The 20,112-nt window shown below is 38.7% G+C and overlaps 1 protein-coding gene across 3 annotated transcripts in view; it reads left to right on the top strand.

The window, feature by feature from the left end:
- The window catches only part of LOC145997147 (stimulator of interferon genes protein homolog), a 77,552-nt gene that overhangs the window by 50,650 nt on the left and 6,790 nt on the right, over positions 1 to 20,112 (top strand). For all 3 annotated transcript variants that reach the window (XM_083133797.1, XM_083133795.1, XM_083133796.1), the window contains exons 3-5: positions 339 to 490; positions 4,763 to 4,943; positions 13,919 to 14,032. In XM_083133797.1, the coding sequence (XP_082989923.1) occupies positions 339 to 490; positions 4,763 to 4,943; positions 13,919 to 14,032 (447 nt within the window). The remainder of the gene's footprint in view (positions 1 to 338; positions 491 to 4,762; positions 4,944 to 13,918; positions 14,033 to 20,112) is intronic.

Genomic DNA, 20,112 nt, shown 5'->3' with positions numbered 1-20,112 from the left:
ATGTAACACTTGGCATATAGGGACGATAACACAAGTCCCACATAAGATTATACTGGCTGCGAGTCCACATGCCAAGGATCGCCAAATGCAGTCTAGGGTGCATTAATAGATAAAGTGTAATTCTCTTGATAAATACAGCCTCAGATTTCATCTTAACTGCCCTTTTGATAGGGATTGTTCATTATTAAATATTTAATTTAATAGCTAATTTGCAACTTTATCTAGCTAGGGGTTGTACTAATAAAGGTGAAGAAGAACTAAAAAAAAAAAATCTCGAAGTCAAGAATTTTGGAATTGTTATTTTGCTAGACACCCTAATATGGTATTTTTTTATTTAGGCTTGAAGAAAGGTCTACAGCTCTTCAAAGCAAGGAAACAGGAGAAACAAGGAGTGAAGGTGAACGTTCCTCTTGAGAAGATGTTCATTCTTTGCCCCTCATCTGCTTATATTCCACCAGAATTTAAAGAGGAGAGGATGGAGGTTGAAGACGTAAGTATAGTGCCAGGAATTTTTAGAGAAAAGCGGGAGTCACGTTCTTGATGCAAAATTGATTATATAATAATATTAACAATAGTTATAGTCTAATAACATTATTAATAATATGTCAATTTCTTGGGGATCTCTTTCATGTTGAAAACACCAGAGGTGCAGATATGTGAGTGCAACTTTTTTGTTTTCAAACCATTAATACATTGAATATAGTCATTGAAGGGCTCCCACATAGCCAAAAGGTAAGCGATCTTGCCTTTGGTGTGAGCGGTTCTGTGTCCAATTCCCAGTGAAAATGTTGGTGTGTTCTTTTTTAGTTAAGGTAAAGTTCCCCGTGCAGATAGGATAGTGCCATGAAGGCACGTTTAGGGGTCCGAATATTCTCCATCTCCATCTCCATCTCCATCTCGACCATTTGATCAGCAGCTTGCTCTGGCCACCTTATCCCTTCCTCCTGCAGGTACCCGTTGATTTGTGACTGGGTGAGCCCCGGAGCCACTTTATGTGGGAACAAGGCTGGAAAAATTCCTACCTTAGATCACACCCTCCAGGAATCGAACCCAGATCTCCTGTATGGGTGTTGGACTCCCTTTCGACTAGACCATCACTGCTATACCTCATACTTTAGAGAGAAATTCTCGACATTGTTCTTTTAACTGTGATTGGGCAAGAGTACACAGTCTGACTCTTCATTATTGTTAGAAACGATGTGGCCACGTTTGTTGGTCAAGTGTGTTCAGTGCATGACTCCTCACCAACATAGACTTTGCTAGAAATTTTTGTAGGGAGGTCAGCCGTTGATATAAAATTGATTATTATTATTATTATAGAGTTATAAAAATTATTATTAACTAATAATAACTACAAATAATTTTTGCCAAACTATTATTAAATTGTTTGTTTTAAAGTGTGTATTTTTGCACAGAAAGGCTAATCGGGACTGGACCTACAGTTTCAATTAGGATCCGAACCACTATGCATTGTTAATATAGAAGTGTGTCACTAGGATGTAGCAAATTATAAAGCAAGAGGGTAACGGTTCATAACTACTGCAAAGGAGCCTGCCCGGTCAATGAAGGAAAAGATGAGTTATAACCGAGTGTGAATGCTCTCTCCACACTATCATACCTGTCTGCTGTTCTTGAAGAGTCCTGTTCTGGATGAATCAATAGGCAGTGTCCATAGCCTTGTCAGAGTTCATACTTCGACTCTGACGTGCGTTCCTCCCGTAATCCTGTATTAACTGTAGTGATCGAATTTGTAAGATAATTGAGAGTGATGTCCTTCTGGAGTTCATCTTTTATACTCCTGCCGGATTAGAGGTTTATTACACCTCTTGTCCCCTATCGGCAAGGTGTACTTTCGTCACATCACGTAAACCTCAGTGCGAAGGCATTAGGAAACCCAGCGCATTCCTGGGATAACTTAGAGGCAGTCGACGGAAGCTACAGATTAATGAACAGTGTAAAGAGAGAATGAAATGAGCCTCTTCTCTGTCTTCACTCATTATACCTCATCAACATATTAAAATGTATGATTATGACATTTTGTTATTAACTGTTGCACACTTCATTCAAGTTGGAAGTTTTGGGCAATTGTAGTAATTAAATTTAAGTTTATGTGCTGTCATTGCTATTAGCCCAAAGTGGCAGAAATATGACATTAAATAACAAAATGAATCAAGTTTACATTCTGCAACCTCTCACATAAAAATCTTATTTCTGTAATTTTTCAAATCTCATAGAACCATTTATTCTTTGGATTAATTGGTAGAATATGAAAACATGGGATTCTGATGTGGCTCCTGCATTTTAATTCTTCGAGCCCACAATTTTTTTTGTGTTTTATTCTGTTATTGACTATCAACATATAAGTTTATTGTCTTTTGTAATTCAAAATTAATAATACCAACTTCCAGGGAAGATTCGACCCTCACTTCCGATACTCAAGCTCACTACTACAGCTTCTAGGTTCTAGAGTAAAGTGCTCCCTTGCGCTTTCCAGCACACCATGAAGGCATATAGGGGGTGTGAAGAATGGGCGTCAGGAAGGGGGGTCGAATGGGTCGGTGGGCCCCTCTCCCCGGAGAGACATGGTTCATTTAAAGATACAAGAAAGCCGAAAGTTTGTTACTCTTATTGTTAAGAACAGAAATAAAGTTCATTTAGTTAGTATTCGAACAGAATAATAAAAGTTAAAATGCATTGGATCGAAAACATTGAGTGCAAAATACAGCAACAAGGTTATATTCTACCATTTCATCCAAAGAACAAATGGTTTCACAGTTAATTCTAATAATTACAGTTGTAGTTGCGAGTCCACACAACACACTTTATAGAAAAAAAAACCTAGCATTTAAAGCCTTTTCTTGAATGAGACGTGCGAAGGTTAATATCCAAATGCATTTCAGATACTAACTGCATAAAATGCAAAAGAAGTAATAGAAAATAGTTATCATTTGCCTGACCCCCCCCTGCAAAAATGTTTGGTTACGCCCATGGTGTGAAGTTAGGGCCCCACACTTTCTTGTTCACGGTGGAAGGGCCCCCCTTGATCAGCTACATACCCATGGCTGCCTTTACCCCCAGAATTTCCTCCAGGTACCCACTATATTGATGCTGCTAGGTTTGCGCTGGAGCCGCTTGAACAGGTGGAAAAATGCCTGGTTCTGCCTTGCTGGGGATCGAACCCGGGTCTCTCACATGGTAGTCAAGATGCCCTAACAGAAATTTAAAAGTAATGGTAGCAACTTCCAGGGGAGGCTCGAACCTTGCTCCAGATACTTAAGCTCACCACCACAGGTTCTGGGTTCTAGTGTTTGCTGGACAATATCATTTTCACGTTATACAAGTAGTCATTTGTGATTTGGGTGCGTTTCTTTGTTTCCTTCTTGACACTTTGCAGGAAGTGTGAAATGTGGTAACGGAGAACAAGCTATATGCTATTAAGCCCACCATATGTGCATGGCGTTCTCGTCCCGTCCTAATTTTGTGACTAATTTTACTTGTTAACAACAGATTAAAGCGATAATAGAGGCAACCAAGGGAACCTCAAAGTACTTTAAGTTTGCTGGAGGATAAATAAATTTATCACAAATTATTTAATGCATTGCAAAACATTTCAGTTAAAATGATATTATGTATTTTTCCATTGACTGAATTTTGGATTAATGGTGAACTTGTGTAAAGGACCATGTCAGGAAATACAAATATGTAAGCTATGCTAGCAAATGCATTTAAAATTCACGAAACAAGAAGTGGGGAGAAAAGTAAGCCTGAAAAATGCAATGAAAATGACAAGAAATACTGAAAAATGACCTAATAGCCAAAAAGGCCTAAAAATGCAAAATACGAGGCATATTTTTAAAGTAAGTTCCATTTTTAAATTAGCACTGTAGCACTGCACTTGCTGTTTCACACATGCACGCTGAAGACCTGCATCTATGGGTTTGCCACAGACGGCAGTACGCAACCGGTTCACCCGAGTAGACAGTTGTTCAGGTGTGGTTACAATGCCACAGATGGTTGAAAGTCCCGCGGAGTGTGAGCTACGTGCTGTCATTCGTTTTCTAAGTGCAAGAGACGTGAAAGCAGCTGAAATCCATCGGCAGATTGCAGAAGTATATGGAGACAACGCTATGAGCGATAGCATGGTAAGAAGATGGGTGAGGGCATTTAAAGATGTCCGCACAAACATGCCTGATGAGGGACAAAGTGGGCGACCGTCCGTCAACGATGACCTGGTGGAGTAAGTTGATGAAACGGTGCGCGAAAACACATACTTTACAATTTCATCTTTATCTACAGAGTTTCCAGAAGTGTCGTGCACTGTTCTGTATTAAATTGTGATAGTACGCTTAAATTACCGGAAGTTGTGCTCACAGTGGGCACCAAAAATGCTGTTATCACATCAGGCAACCGATTTCTATGAAGATGGCATTCAGAAGCTGGTCGTACGATACGATAAGTGCCTTAATGTAGGTGGCAATTATATTGAAAAGTAGATGTAGGCCCAGGCTTTCATGTAAAAATAAAATTATTACATCATGTGTCGTGTTTATGTAATATCAAAACAGAATTTACTTCAAAAATATGCCTCGTTTTTCTGGTTCTAGCTGAAGGGAAATGGACAGATATCAAGTTAACATTGGTTTCAAGGCTCATAAAAAACAGATTATTTGTTCAAGTTAACATTGGTTTCAAGGCACATAAAAAACAGATTATTTGTCATAACTTTTGATCCATACTTACCAAGTTTTTTTTTTTCATGTAGGTTGTCGTCGTTCATAGACGGAATAGAGCTGGCTGCGAGCGGAGGTACCAGAGCAGGATCTACAAGTTGCAGCCTAAGCCTGGCAGTTCCCTGGGAAATGAACCGGTGTATGCTGTTGTTGAAGGGGCAGCCACTCTTTTGACCATGTACAACACTTTCGAGTCTGCAACTGGAGCATCAAGTAAGTACATTGTCCATAATTTATCCACACAACTAAGAATATTGTATTTCTTCAAATCCAAGATGCCATTAAATGTAAGGTGCAACTTAACCCTTTCTGGGGAGGTGTAAGGGTTCCACGTACTGCACCCAAATCATCCAAACTTCCACATAGTACACCCTGGACTGCATTTTGCAGACTAAGGAGGCTCTGGCGTCTGAACCTACGTAAGGTATAATCCTCTGTTGGGCTGTGTTTTATCTTTATATGTGCTAAGTGTCCACCCAAGTAACAATATTTTGGTCCCTCAACATTACATCATCATCCTTTGCCATTTCCTGCCCCTAGCTGGGTTGGCATAGAAGTCAAGCCACCACTCCTCTCTTTCCACGGTTCCAATCTTGTCCTCTTCTCCTAACACTCTCCGCTGTCTGCTCTTTCCACAGACATCTTGGTCTCCCCCTTGGCCTTATTTCCACTCCTTGTGTGTTGTAAGCTCTTACTGGTAGTCTTCGTGCATCCATCCTCTTCATGTGTCCAAAGTAGAGATAGCCAAACGGATCCGGATCCGAAAGTTCGTGATCTGAAAATCCGGATCCGAAAGTTCCTGATCTGAAAATCCAGATCCGAGAGTTTCGTTCTCAATCCCATTATAATATTACCACACCTGAAAAGGTATTATGATCTTAGATTACAAAGAAATTTTTCATTAGTTAGTCCTACAAGATTTTTTTTTCAAGTTCCTAAAATACTTTGCTACGCAATGGCTAACACACTCGTACACAAAAAGAATCTAACTTGTTTATCATAAAATGTCAGAGGTGATTTTGTAAATGCCATTGAAACAAATATGTATTCATTCGAATGTATTGGAAATTCAAACACATATAAATGTGAGACATTCCATTCCAGGATGAAACCTTTAACACATTTAACAAGATAGAAATGTTATACAAAAATTATACAATTGGTCTGCAGTTACAGTTTTATAAATTAAAATAAAACATTATAATATATGTAGTGTTATATAATTACAAAGTGTAAGACTAACAAGGGAGGTTATCTAAGTGTCCCCCTCCGATTTCCATGAAACTTGGCAGGTGTATAGCAGGGCCCAAAGGAAGAAATAACATGTTTTTTTGTTTCAGCTAAGAAACTGTTTTAGGGGGCAAAACCCCCTCAAATGTCAAGATGAGGACAAATTGAAGTGAGGATCTGACCCGTGTGTCCCCCTCCGATTTCCATGAAAAAAACACGTACTTCTTCCTTTGTGGCCCTCTATACACCTGCCAAGTTCCATGGAAATAGGAGGGGGACACTTAGATAACCTCCCTTGTAAGTGTATTAATTACAAATCGCGCACCCGTGCACAAAATATATTGGGTTGGCAACTAAGTTCCCACCGTTTTTTAAGGAAGGTGTTGAAAGGTTAGTTTTCAATTGCAACGTCCCCCGGTTGTACACCAGTCATCACAAAGTTAGTCCGCTACTCCTTTAGTCGGGAACATGAGAATCTGCAAATCATCAGGGCTTGCTGGGTAGAAAAGAAACACAACACTGTTTTCAAAGTTAAAACGCAGTTTTATAAACGCGTATATTTCATAATCACTTACCAGTAAAACACTAGAACATTCAATACTAACGTTGGGCAATTCACTCACATATAACGAAAGTCAAAGAACATAATTAATTGTTTACTTTCAACTTATCGGCAAGAAGAAAACTCGAAAAACCAAAATCTATACTTCAATTCTCCCCCTTTCCAAGTTCTTATTGATCTTCACCTTCACCTGTTTTTCAATCTCAGTCTGTCGTCAGGTGAGAAACATTCAGGTTAGTTCACTTCCTCGGCTGAGATGAGAAAGTGACGTCAACACGAACAGATTTTGACGTATTTATAAACATATATAAAAGTTCCAACTACAACTGTATCAGTCTAACTATAATTATCTGTGACAACTTGCACATTATTTGAAATAACAAACATTTTAAAAATCGTAACTTCTTATAAATATAAAATCTTAAACTCTCAGGTTCGTTACACAATAAACAGATACAAGCAGTTAATCAATAATGTATTCTCCTGTGTTGTTTACAATGTTTTGCCAAAGTTCAACAAGGTTTTCAATACCTCGTCGGTAGAAATCACGTGGTTTAGACTCAAAAAAGTCATCCAACCAAGCTCTCAATTCTGCATCAGTATTGCGTTCGCATAGCATTTGAAAGAGATCGAAAGAGGTGAAAATCCGTTGGTGCAAAATCAGGAGAGTATGGTGGGTGTGGCAGCACTTCCCAACCATGAGCTTGAATGGCGTCCTTGGTCATATTGGGGATATGAGGGCGGGCGTTGTCGTGCAGCAAAAGAACACCATGCTGCCGATTCGGTCTTTTCTCTTGAATAGCCGGGTTGAGTCGTTCCATTTGTTGCACATAGAGTTCCGCGTTGATCGTTTGGTTCCTTTCAAGCAATTCGAAATGGAGAATCCCTTCCCAGTCCCACCATACGCACGACATCGTTTTACGCGGATGAAGTTCCTGCTTCGCACGTGGGGTCGCTTGTTTCCCGGGGCTCAGCCATTCATTACGCCGCTTCATATTCATGTAAAGGCACCATTTTTCATCGCCAGTAACGATTCGGTGAAGAAATCGTTCCTTGTGTCCATGGGTTGCACGGTGCCGAGCAAGCAAACCAGCGGAGATTGTGGCTCGTTGATTTTTGTTGGTGACACTTAAAGTGTGAGGCACCCATGCTCCACACTTCTGAACCTTTCCCATCGAGTGAAGATGCTTCTCTACAGTAGTGTGGGAGCAACCCATTGTCTCTGCCAGTTCCCTTGTTGTTTGACGCGGATTTTCATGCAACAGGTGGTTCAATCGCTCTTCATCGAACTCAACTGGACTGCCAGAACGAGATGCGTCTTTGAGGTCAAAATTTCCTTTTTTGAACTTCGCATACCAATCACGGGCGGTTCTTTCAGCTATAGCACCCACTCCATACACAGCACAAATGTTGCGAGCAGCTTCTGCGGCCTTAGAACCTTGATTAAAGGCAAAAAGGAGGAGGTGTTGAAAATGCTCATTCTTCTCAACTTGACATTCCATTTTAATGATCTGTAAATAACAAGAAAATGTGTCTTAGTAACAAAGAAACATAAATTTAGGTATAACAATATATTCTCTTTCGCATGATGTACACCTTCGTGCCAAACATATTTAATGTCATAGAGATTTTTCCAATTAAAAAAAACGGTGGGAACTTAGTTGCCAACCCAATATATACAATGTAATGTATGTATATTTTATATATATATATATATAAAAATCAAATAAGGTAAAAGGAAACACTCACCGGACAGTCTACTGTCCGGTGAGTGTTTCCTTTTACCTTATTTGATTTTTACTTAGCCCTTTTGGCCCTCCTTGCTTTTATCCATTATATATATATATGTATGTATGTATATTAGCAGGTAACAATATGTTATAAACACATTCTTACTTTCCAAAGATGCGCTCATGTGGGATGGCCAAACGGATCCGGATCCGAAAAATTTTATGATCTGGATCTGGTTATCCCTAGTCCAAACCATCTCATCTGTGCATGATCTATCTGTCCTGGAGCTTCACCACCCCCACAGTCTGTCGGATCTCCTCATCCCTTATTCTATCCCTTCTAGTCTTCCCCAATATACTCTTTACAAATGTCATCCACGCCTCCCATTTGTCCTCTTCTGTTTACCTCCTCATCTATTCTTCCACTTCTCTCAATTATGCTTCCTAGATATTTGAAGCTCTCCACTACCCTCAACTCCATCTTTATTCTTGGTTCATTTCTGGCTCTGTTTCTTGTTGTTATTAGCACCTCACTCTTTTCTGCATTGAATTTCATTCCTGCTCTTCTGATTTCCTCATTCCAACTATCAAGCTGTCTCTGTACCCCATATTACTAAGTCATTCAGTGAACAACAGGGTCTTCATCTCTTCCTCTCCTATATTCTTCCCCACCTCTTTGTTAATTACATCTATTGTAATTATGACGAGCAGTGGGGTAAGAGAACTTCCCTGTTTTAGTCAATTTCTTATACTGAACCACTCTGTTCTTCTCACTGGTCTTTTCACACAGCTCTGGTTGGCCTTGTAGGTGCTCTGCACTCTACACACTAGGGGAGACCGGGGTAATTAGAACAGGAAACAGCCTGTAGAAGTTCCACTGTAAATTACTCAGAAAGTTACTGATGGATTTTTTAAAAATTTCTACCATTTCAAAGAACATCTTTTGTATATTTTTGAAAAAAATAATGACCATACCTGCATTGCAAATACTCGTCCAAAAAAAAAAATTGTCATGACACCATAAAATTGTTCCAATTACCCCATTTGGGGTTAATGGAACATAAGTTAGAAATTTCAACTGAATAGCTTTAGATTGCTGTTGGGGTAATAAGAACATCATATATAAATGTCTCATTTATCCTGCAAATTTGAACACAATAGCTCTACTTCTTCTGGAGTTATCAATGCTTGTTTAAATAAAATCCCAAGTTAACGTCTTTTTTCATAAAGTTCAATTTCCCAGCTGTGAAGCAAACATGTGTGAATGAAAATCAGTGTTCTATGATTTATTTGAAAGGTTACAGGCCATTCTACAATGTAGTAAAGAAAAAACTTCTAATAGTTACATGTACAATCTAGTATATCAATTAGAAAAAGTACAAAAAAGCATCTTTTTTGGAGGAAAACTTACTCCAATTTGTAACAAGTAGTGCTAATACTTCTAAAAACACTTAAGATAACTTACACTAACAGGTTTAACTGTCGTGAAAAACTAATATATACAGAAATTAAGCTTATCAGTCTCAAAAAACAATTATATATGAAACCATAAAATATAGGCTACATGACAAAAGCTACACCAAAGAACACTTGACCCATATTAACATTTGTCAGTTTGGCACCAGTAGATCTACTGATTTGAATGTTTGATTTCTTTTTTGAAAGCTTCATACTTGCTCTTAATGATGTCATACAATGGAAGGGTAAATGGACCGATTCCATTTAACTCCAAAGGTCCGTAAAATATAAACTTCCTATCAATTTCCTCAACATCAGGTCTTCGTGGCCAATCGAACTTGCCAGTTTCTTTTTCCTCCAGAAACTTGATTGTTGCTTTAGACTGGCCATTAGAGATTTTAATAATTCTACCAACATACCACTTTCGCTCGTAATATACAGCGTAGTACTTTTCCAGTTTGAATAGGACTACATCGTCATCCTCTGATTCTATTTTACTATGTATATCACAATATACTTATCTAATGATTACAATTACCGTTTTTTGAATGTTGATACAAAATACCAAGTATGACATTATATTATACATTGTACAATTTTAAAGAGTCGACCTTTGTATATAAACCTTGATGCCAATGCAAATGTACACAATTTCAATAAATTTAATTATAAATTTGAATGTATCATATCTTTCTTGTCTGAAAGAACACATATGATTGAAGATATTTGTTTTTCATATTGCCAGTCAAAAATAACTGTTATGACTAAATTATTATAAATATTGCACAAATGTGGAACTTTGAACTTAGCCTAACCATTTTCAAATGTTGTTATGACAATGTATTATTTTTATTGTCATATTCATGGTATTTCAAGATGATGTTCTTATTACCCCATGACTGTTCTAATTACCCCAAGCAAAATCAAGCAAATTACGCAATGTTCTAATAACCCCTTTGGAGAAATTTTTGGGGTAATAAGAACTTTGCTTATAAAAACCAGGCAAAATGCCCATAGACAACCAAACTCACATGAAAAGATGTGTGCCCTTATGTTTTATTATAGGGGTGAAGAAAATTTTGCAAGGGTTCTTTCATTCACATCCAGTATATGCAGAAGCAGAGAAACACCAAACATGCGTCACATCATTTTTTGCAGGTGTATAATAAAAGTCAAATAAAACTTACTTTTGTGTAGTTATTCCAATAACAAATTTTCTGCATGTAGGTTTAGTGTAGGTACATAGGTATGAAATGTTATTACACCAGTCTTTTCGTTTTAAATTATTCTACATTAACATGTTCCAATAACCCCATGTTCTAATTACCCCGGTCTCCCCTATCTCTTCCTCGACTCCTTTCTCTCTTAGAGCCTTCCAAATCTTTGTTCTGTCCATGCTATTGTATGCCTTTCCTGTATCTAGGAATGCCATAATCAAATCATTTCCATACTCGTAGTGCCTTTCCTCCATTTGCCTTATGGTGAATATCAGATCTACTGTTGATCTGCCTCTTCTAAATCCATACTGTTCCTCTCTCATGTTCAGCTCCGTTACTTCCCTTATTATCTTTTCTAATATGAGGCGTTGCGGATACGAAAATCACGCATGAAACATTCCGATCTACGGTTAGCAAGTTTTTGTGGAGTTCGCACTGTGCCTGACAACGTGAAACTCATTTCCCACACAATGTACGTTTGTTGAGTTCGCCCTTCGTATCCGCAACGCCTCATATTTTCTCACACACCTTTGCGGAGTATCACAATAGTGTTATTCCTCTATAGTTTTTACATTCCTTTGTGTCCCCCTTCTTGAATATTTATCTAATAGTCCCTTTTTCCAATCTCTTGGCACTTCTCTCTCTTGCCACACTGTTTTCAACACACTGTGCAGCCACTGCACACCAATCACTCCTGCTCCTAGTATCATTTTCACTGGCACTTTATCTACACTTCTTCTTCTAGCGCTTCGACTCATTCTTCCATCAACTTTCTTCTTCCCTCCTTTACTACTGTTCTTGCCTCTTTCTTCTTTCCCACATACTCTTTTTGTACATTTTGTGATTTAACTTTAAACCATTATTTTTGTTTTTTACTGCCTCTCTAGTTCTTTCGTTCCATGGTGTTTCTTTCTTTTCTTGCTTGTCCTTCCACATACCTTTTCGGCTACCTCTACTTTTAAATCTTGTCCATTCGGTTTCTACTCCTTTAGGTTCATCTCTTGGCACTTTTGTTCACATTATTTCTTGATATTTCTCTTTTATCATCTTATCCTTAAATATCCACCCTCTTGTTCCTCCCTTCTATCTTTTATTTTCCATCTCCTCACATCTCCACATCCACCGACTCAGTCGGTAACGCGACTGACTACCATGCACAAGGTCCCGGGTTCGATCCCCGGCCGGTTCAAATCCGGGAAGTTTTCTAACGTTGGAAGTGGCTCCAGGGCCCACCCAGCGTTGAATGACATGGGTACCTGGGGGAAACCCTGGGGGGTAAAGGCAGTCAGGGGCGTGATGCTGATCACATCACCCCCAATCACGACTGGATCAAGAAAGTGTGGGGCGTTACCCCCACACCCCCTATATGCCTTTATGGCGTGGTGCTAAGCACAGGGGAGCACTTTACCTTTTACCTTCACATCTCCTACTAGTAGCCTGTGGACACTATCTAAGTTGTCACTGGGTATTACTTTATTGTTCATTATCTTTCTTACTTCCTTGTTTACCAATATATAATCTATTACAGACTTTTGTTCATTATTCCAACTGTATCTTGTAATTTTATGGCTGTCATATTTCTTCTTAAACCAGCTATTACCTACTACTAACAGTCCGTTTCTCTTACAAAAGCCTCCCTCCCTCCTCATTCGTCTGTCCCCATCCATCTGCTCCAAGTATTTCCATATACCCTTTCCTGTCTCTTCCCACTTGTGCATTAAAATCACCCATCAGAATTTGCCATTCCTTTCCTACATGTACTTCCAAGTATTTTTCAAATTCCTCTTTCTCCTCCCTCGAACATCCTGTTTGTGGGGCATCCACTTGAATTATTTCTAATACTTTCCCTCTTACATTTATTTTTAGTTTTATTATTCTGTCATTGACTTTTTCTACTTCCTCACTTATTCCACTTCTGACTACAAATCCAACCCCCACTTCTCCTGCCCTCTTCAGTCCCTGCCCAGAGCAGTTTATAGTCTTTCCTCAATTTCATTTCTCTTCTTTCTTTCCATTTCGTTTTGCTCATTCCAAAGATGTCGATCCCTCTTCTCTTCATTAGATCCACAATATCTTCGATCCTTCCTGTCAGAGTTCCAATATTCAATGTCCCTATTCGTAGCCCGCGTCATCTCCAATTTCCAACCGGCTTGCTTCTTTCTTATCTCGAATTGTTTGTTTTCAGCTGTCGGCTAATCGGGCCTGTCACAGCCTACACCTGGGTGGTGGGGCTGCCACCTGTGGGTTCCCAGGTACACCCTTGTTTTCTGTCGGGGTTCCAACTTCCTTAGCTTTTCTGGATCCCTCCAGGCCCACAAGGCAGTGGTGGCAAAAACTTTTATGGTGGAGTTTATTCGCCTTGAGACAAGGCTCTTGGTGGGTATCTGTGGTATTTGCTGAGTATGTCCATGCCACTGGACACCCTCCACACCCTGATAGCCTTCCCGCCTCGGTCCAGGACTGCTTATTTGGGTTTCTCCTTATTCGCAACTTCCCCTCAGATCCGAGGAAGGTTTCCCTATCTGCCACCTGTGACCCATCCAGTTGCTGATGCAAGGGATAAGGGGCTGGACCCCATATAATGTGACTGGTACAATAGCCTAAGTGCTGACTCACCCAAATTTTCGATTTCATTGATACAGAGCCCTGTAGAGCTCATTCAAAGAATCGGGTTGCGGTGAAACTTGGTACAGAGGCTATGAAGCCAGGTGGAAATGTGGTGCTGTAATCTGGTGCACAGTGAACAACATCCTGGGAAAAGCTTTATAAGACCATTGATAACACTTGTCTTACGCTCCCAAAGCTTCATTCACTTTGACATGGTACATACTGAGTACTGCTGTACCGACATAAACTCATTTATTACTGCAGTACCTCATTTCAAGTACTTGAAATTCACTTTTAATTCTTGCTAACTTTTGCTTTGTACTTGCTGGAAACTAATTTTAAGTCCTGGTATTCTTTATTTTACAATGTTATATTTTTTCTCAGTATTTCCAAAAGATCACAAGGGAAAAATTGTGACCTTCTTCTTCGACAAATTGAGACAACTTGTTGCTGATGATCCAGAGTGCAGGGACTCGTGTGAAATAATTCATTATGAAGGTAAGTTGAATCTGTAAATATTTATGTTGTACATATCTATCAGTAGCGTAACTAAGGTCAGCCGCCCACCGGATCGGACACAATGCAACACGACGAGTCATTTTTCTTGCAAACCGACGAAACGTTTAACATGTGGCTCTTATGAGCCACCGCACACTGGACAAAACATTTGAACAAGTCATGTAGCAACAGTTTACGACAAAACAGTGAAGGTCCCGAGAATTTGTTTGACAGCACATAATATATATGTAAGTTTGGCAGTGCGGTCAATGTTAAAAATAGAGCTTGATCCAGAGCAGCTAATCGGAGACCTCTGCTGTGCAATTATTCATCGACTGAGCATCATAATAAGCACAAAATTGATATGTTATGGAATGAAGTTCCACAGGAGATGAATTACATTACAATTACATTAAGTGAAAAAATAGGCTTATTAGAAATTATCTTGTGGTGTACAAAACGTTTCGTAAATTGTGCAAGGAAAACAATCTTCAGGCCAGTTTGGTATTTATTGCTCAAATAACTGTGTGTTTGCATTACGTGAATTAAACTTTTTCCTTCTTTGGAGGGTGGACAGTGCCTAAAGTGAGCAAAACTCTGTTCCTGCTGTGACATCGAACATCCATTTTATTTATTTTATGCACCATACAAAAGTCCATTCTTTGTTACATTAATTCTTGTAAAGAATAGATGAAAGGGATAGAAGAAAGTTCTTGTAATAAATTTGTCTCCTGTTGGTGGGCAGACTGGAAATGTAGAAAGAGTAATATATTGCGGTGAGTGCTATTTCTTTAAGACTAAAATGACAGATGTGATAGATCTTATGTTTATACATTTACTCTAGGTGCAATAATAATAAGAATTAGTGCTTTTTTCAGGCGGTACGTGACAGCATGCTCTACCGGTAACCTTTTATATACCGGGTGGTCCAAAAGTCCCAGAACGGTCACATATCATGAGAAATACACATCGAATCGGAAAACGAAAAAATACGTGTTTAATAAGTGAAAGAAAGTTATTCAGTGATATCACACTTGATTCCCCACCCCCACCTCCTGGGGATGGGGTGGAGGCAAATGTGAAATTTTAAATGGAAATCCCCATTTTGTATTGTAGAATCGGAAAGAGGACTTCATTCCGAGTCCAACGAGCTATCAACCATCCTCCTAGCTCAATTACGAACGGAGATATGGCGATTTTAAATATGGAAGGGACCAAATACTCTATTGAAAGGTCTTGACGTGCAGATTCCAAATATGAAATCTCTTCCACTCTAGCTCAATTAGGGGCAGAACGTCCCTTTTAAAATTTTTTGGGTTTTACGATTTTTTTTTATTTTTTGTGGGGGGTGAGGCAAAAAATTTAAAATCTCCATATCTCCGTTCCTAATTGAGCTAGGAGAATGGTTATAGCTTGTTGGACTCGGAATGAAGTCCTCTTTCCGATTCTACAATACAAAATGGGGGTTTCCATTTAAAATTTCACAGTTGCCCCCCCCCCTGCTCCATCCCCAGTGGGTGGGTGTGGTGAATCAAGTGTGATATGATGGCTTCCTTTCACTTATTAAACACTTATTTTTTTTGTTTTCTGATTCGATGTGTATTTCTCACGATATGTGACCGTTTCAGGACTTTTGGACCACCCGGTATATGCAGAGCCGTAGCTAGAGATTTCTGCGCCCGGGGTGAGAATAAATTTCAGCACCCCCTACTCTCACCTTATCGAACTTATACAATTTCTTTTAAGGGAGGGTAGAAGCATGTGTTGTTGTACCTTACTTAAATAATGTCGTTCATTCAAATTGATGTTCCATTTATGCTAATAATTGTAGCAATTACGAGTTGTTTGTACATATACACATATTCTTCTGATTGAAGAATCATTATTGACCTCTCGGTGTGCAATGATAAAAAATCCTAGAAATGAAACTAATCCATGCAAAAAAAAATATCTTACCATATGAATAACTAACTAACTAACTCACTCTCTAGCCTTCTTAAACCCGAAGGTTCATGGCTGCAGCAATACAGGCCTTCCATCTGTCCCTATCTTGAGCAAGATCTATATACTCTTTTCCATCCCTACCGATTTCCTTTAGGTCCATCTCAACGTTGTCCCTCCATCTTCGTCTTGGCCTTCCTACTGGTCTCTTACCATCAGGTTTCCCAACAAGAATCCTGTAAACTCCTCTTTCCTCTCCCATTCGTGCTACATGGCCTGCCCACCTAAGTCTTCTTGATTTAATTATTCTAATAATATCTGGACATGAATACAAATTATGTAGTTCTAAATTATGTAACCTTACCATATGAATAGCATATATATTTCTTAGGCAGCAGAAAAATCTCTAAGAAAGATCATTAATGTAATGTAATGTATTTTTATTAATGAAACTCTTTCAAATACCGTGCAAAGTCATTATACAAACTAGCTAAAATCGTTCAGTATTAATGTAATGTTTATGAAGTAAAACCTATTTACACTGCAAAATGTTATACTGATCAGCTGATATCAAGAACAATAAAAACAATAACTTATTAAGAACTACAATCAGTACATGATTATTTGACAATTCTCCTGTGTGAACATACTAGCTACAGTTTCTCTACTTGCCTTTCTAGCAGTAAAGTCATTAATAACATCATCGAACACAAGTGATTGAACGCTGTACTTTTCAACAGACAAAATAGTCAGGTTAGTCAGCTTTTCTTGACTCAAGGAAGAATGCAAGTAATTCTTTATAAGCTTTAACTTTCTAAAACTCCTTTCACAAGATGCAACAGAGGAAGGTAGAGTTAAAAATAGTTTCAATGAAAAAAAAGGTAAAGTGCTCCCCTGTGCAATTCACCATGCCATGAAAGCGTATAGGGGGTGTGGGGTTAGGGCTCCACACTTTCTTGATCACAGCCGAACGTGGGGGTGATGTGATCAGCACCATGCCCCTGGCCACCTTTACCCCCCAGAGTTTCCTCCAGGTACCCACTTTATACGATGCTGGGTGGGCGCCGGAGCCACTTGAACATGTGGAATGCAGTGACAAAATTTGGGTACAACTCAATACACGATATTATGAATGAATGAGAGAGCAGCAAGTGGTGACAATTCTGACAAGCATTCCAAGTGGATTTTTTTTAAAAATGCTTGCGCATCATGTTTAAAGAACAACAGTTCATGAAGTAACTCACTTCCGTTGATATCCTTAGGGTATAATAAAGCCAGATCAAAGACTCCCTTTCTGAACTTTTCGTCTGACATAACTGCCATATTGCTTGGAATAATTACGGAAAAATCCACCAAAACTCCCTTCATTAGCTTGAATCAATTGCCTATTTGTGACAAAATTGAATCCAATGCACAAAACAAGCTCTTCCTAATTTCTTGTTCTTCATTTATGGCTACATTTTCATCTTCTGCAACTTCATCGAAAAACTTGGTTTTCTTCTATTTTGGACACTGTTCTTTACTTGCAATGTTTATATCATCAGTTAACAGTAAAGTTAAAATAAATGTGTGAATAATAGAAATCATTGCAGATTCGTGCTATAAATTTAGTACAATTTAAGTTTCTGAATTACTTTGATATTTCAATTTACATTGCAGCAAACTTTATTTTAATGGATATGTATGTAACATTCAAATCTTATCATCGGAAGCCATGCCAAGTAAAGTCGTAACATGTAGTAAAATGGAATGTAAAATTTTTTTAAAAAAATAAAGTGCCGTGTGGTTTCTATTTCCGATGCTGAAGAATCATCGTTATCGTCTGTGGATTCAAATTTTTTTCTTGAAAAACTTCGATAAAATCCTTGCACTTCTAATGTCCTCTTTCTCTCTTCTTTCTTTTAATGTTTTGAGCCCCAGAAATTTTCTTGGAAGACATCATTTATAATAATTACACAATTTCGGATACACACAGCTTCGTCAAAAGCACGTTGACAATACAATACTCCTTGCAAAGTGAGTGTATAGTTCGTAGTAGCTACATCTAAACTAGTAGAATAGCATGAGTGCTTTTGTGAAGTTATGAGAGCTTCAATTCTGATTGCCTTTTGCCCGGTCGCTGCCTTTTGTTTCGCAAATTTTGTTTATCGTAATGTTCTCAATGGGTCATTGTCGCATATGAGAACGCAGCCACTATTGAGAAAGATCAACGACATCAGAGTTTTGTTGTGTCTCGACACCAAACAGCATAGACTTTTATTTATTATTGTTGTTCTAAGTGACATATACTCTCATCCTGTACACCTTGAAAGCTGCCTGGGAAGATCATTGAAAGAGCCAAAGACCATCACGACATAGTCTCTTAAATGAAATAGCTTTTTTGAAGAGATATTGTTTTCCGTCTAATTTTGCAATTTTTGTTTTTGTTTTAAAGAAAATTTAGTACAGTTATTACAACATGCAGACTGCAGTTTACACCAATAGTATTTTTACAGCTGCACATACTATTGGAACTATTAACTAAGAAGTTGTAAAACACATCGTCCCTAACAAACAAATAATATATATATATATAAATTTGAATATTTTTATTTTATTTGTTTAAAAGAAAAGCTTGTAATGCGAGTGCAGCAAGTGAAAAAAATCAATATCTTTGCAAACTGGCAATGATATTATTTTAATAGGGTGCCAATACTTTCGAGGAGATCACATGCATTCTTTATTACAAGTAATTTTCAATGTTTTTCTTCTTGCCGTTTGGTGCCCCCTTCCATCAGCACCTGGGGCAACAGCCCACTCGCCCCCCCCCCCTCAGCTATGGCTCTATATCTCTGTGTGTGTGTGTGTGTGTGTGAGTGTGTGAGTGTGAGTGTGAGTGTGTGTGTGTGTGTGTGTTTGTTTTTTCATGTATGTATATTTATTTATGTACCACAATATTTTGAGCAGTTCTTATGATCAACACAGTAACAAATAATAACAACAAACCAACTTGTAGAGTACCGCAAATTTTCTTTCCAGGAAAGAGCGCTGATAACAATTATAGATATTTGATAGGGACTCGTCGTGTCGTGTCACATTGTGTCCCATCATGTTGCATTGCATCACATCGTGACTCGGCTGGTTGCATCACGTTGTGACTCGTTGTGTCAGATCCGGTGTGCAGCTGGCCTAACATGCTCTCCCCCCTCGCCTCTGCATCTTTCAGTACTTGATTAATAAAGAAGATTCCTATCCTAAAATATTAATTCATGTCTACATTTATATTGGGTATATACGTGGATGGATCGGAAACAACAAGCATTCTGTGAATGCACGAAATAGGAGGTAAGTTGTTGGTTTACCTGGAGGTGCAACAGATGGATGGCATCATATACGCGTGGCAAGTTTCAACAACTTTACATTTACCGTCAGTGGTGTAGTAGCCGATGCAATGGTGCAGAATTGGTCTGCTGTGGAAGTGCGAAGTGTCATATGCTTCTTGCGTGCAAGGAATGTTCTGGCAGCAGATATTCATCGTCAACTCATGGAAGTGTATGGTGAGAGAGTTATCACTAGACAACATGTTGCGAAATGGTGTAGGTCATTTGACTCAGGAAGGGAGGATATGTCAATCTGCCATAGTGCGCACAATGGACATCCAAGTTCAGCAACAACAGACGTGAATATGGCACGAGTGGACGAAATGATTCAGGTGAGAAGTGTGGGAACCCCCCCCCCACCCATACAGCCCTGACTTGCCCCCCCCCCCCCAGTGACTTTTTTTGGTTCAGCGATCTGATAAATGTCACACTCGCCTTGACGATTACTTGGAAAAGTGATGTGTTTAGCCTTCTTAGAATATATCATCAATTCATACCAGGTCATACTGTGCTGTTTTCATTTGTTGTTGTAACCCTTTTTTTTTCGGATCCATCCACGTATAACCAACTTCTCTTTGAAATAAATAAGGGAAAATATGTTGGAAATTCTCATCCATGACAATTGATTTTGAATGCAGTTCCCTTTTGAACCAGAGCTTAGAATATCAATAGCAGAACAATGGAATATTCTGAAATTTGACCTGGTTTACCACGACAATTCTTATATATGGTATGCATTTGTTATACATTGATTAGATATAATATAAATTAAGCAGACAT

Source organism: Lepisma saccharinum, chromosome 13 (genome assembly GCF_977018435.1).
Source record: "Lepisma saccharinum chromosome 13, izLepSacc3.1, whole genome shotgun sequence".
NCBI lineage: Eukaryota > Metazoa > Arthropoda > Insecta > Zygentoma > Lepismatidae > Lepisma > Lepisma saccharinum.
The sequence above is the reverse complement of the archived record's forward strand: the minus strand, read 5'-3'. Positions and strand labels throughout refer to the sequence as shown.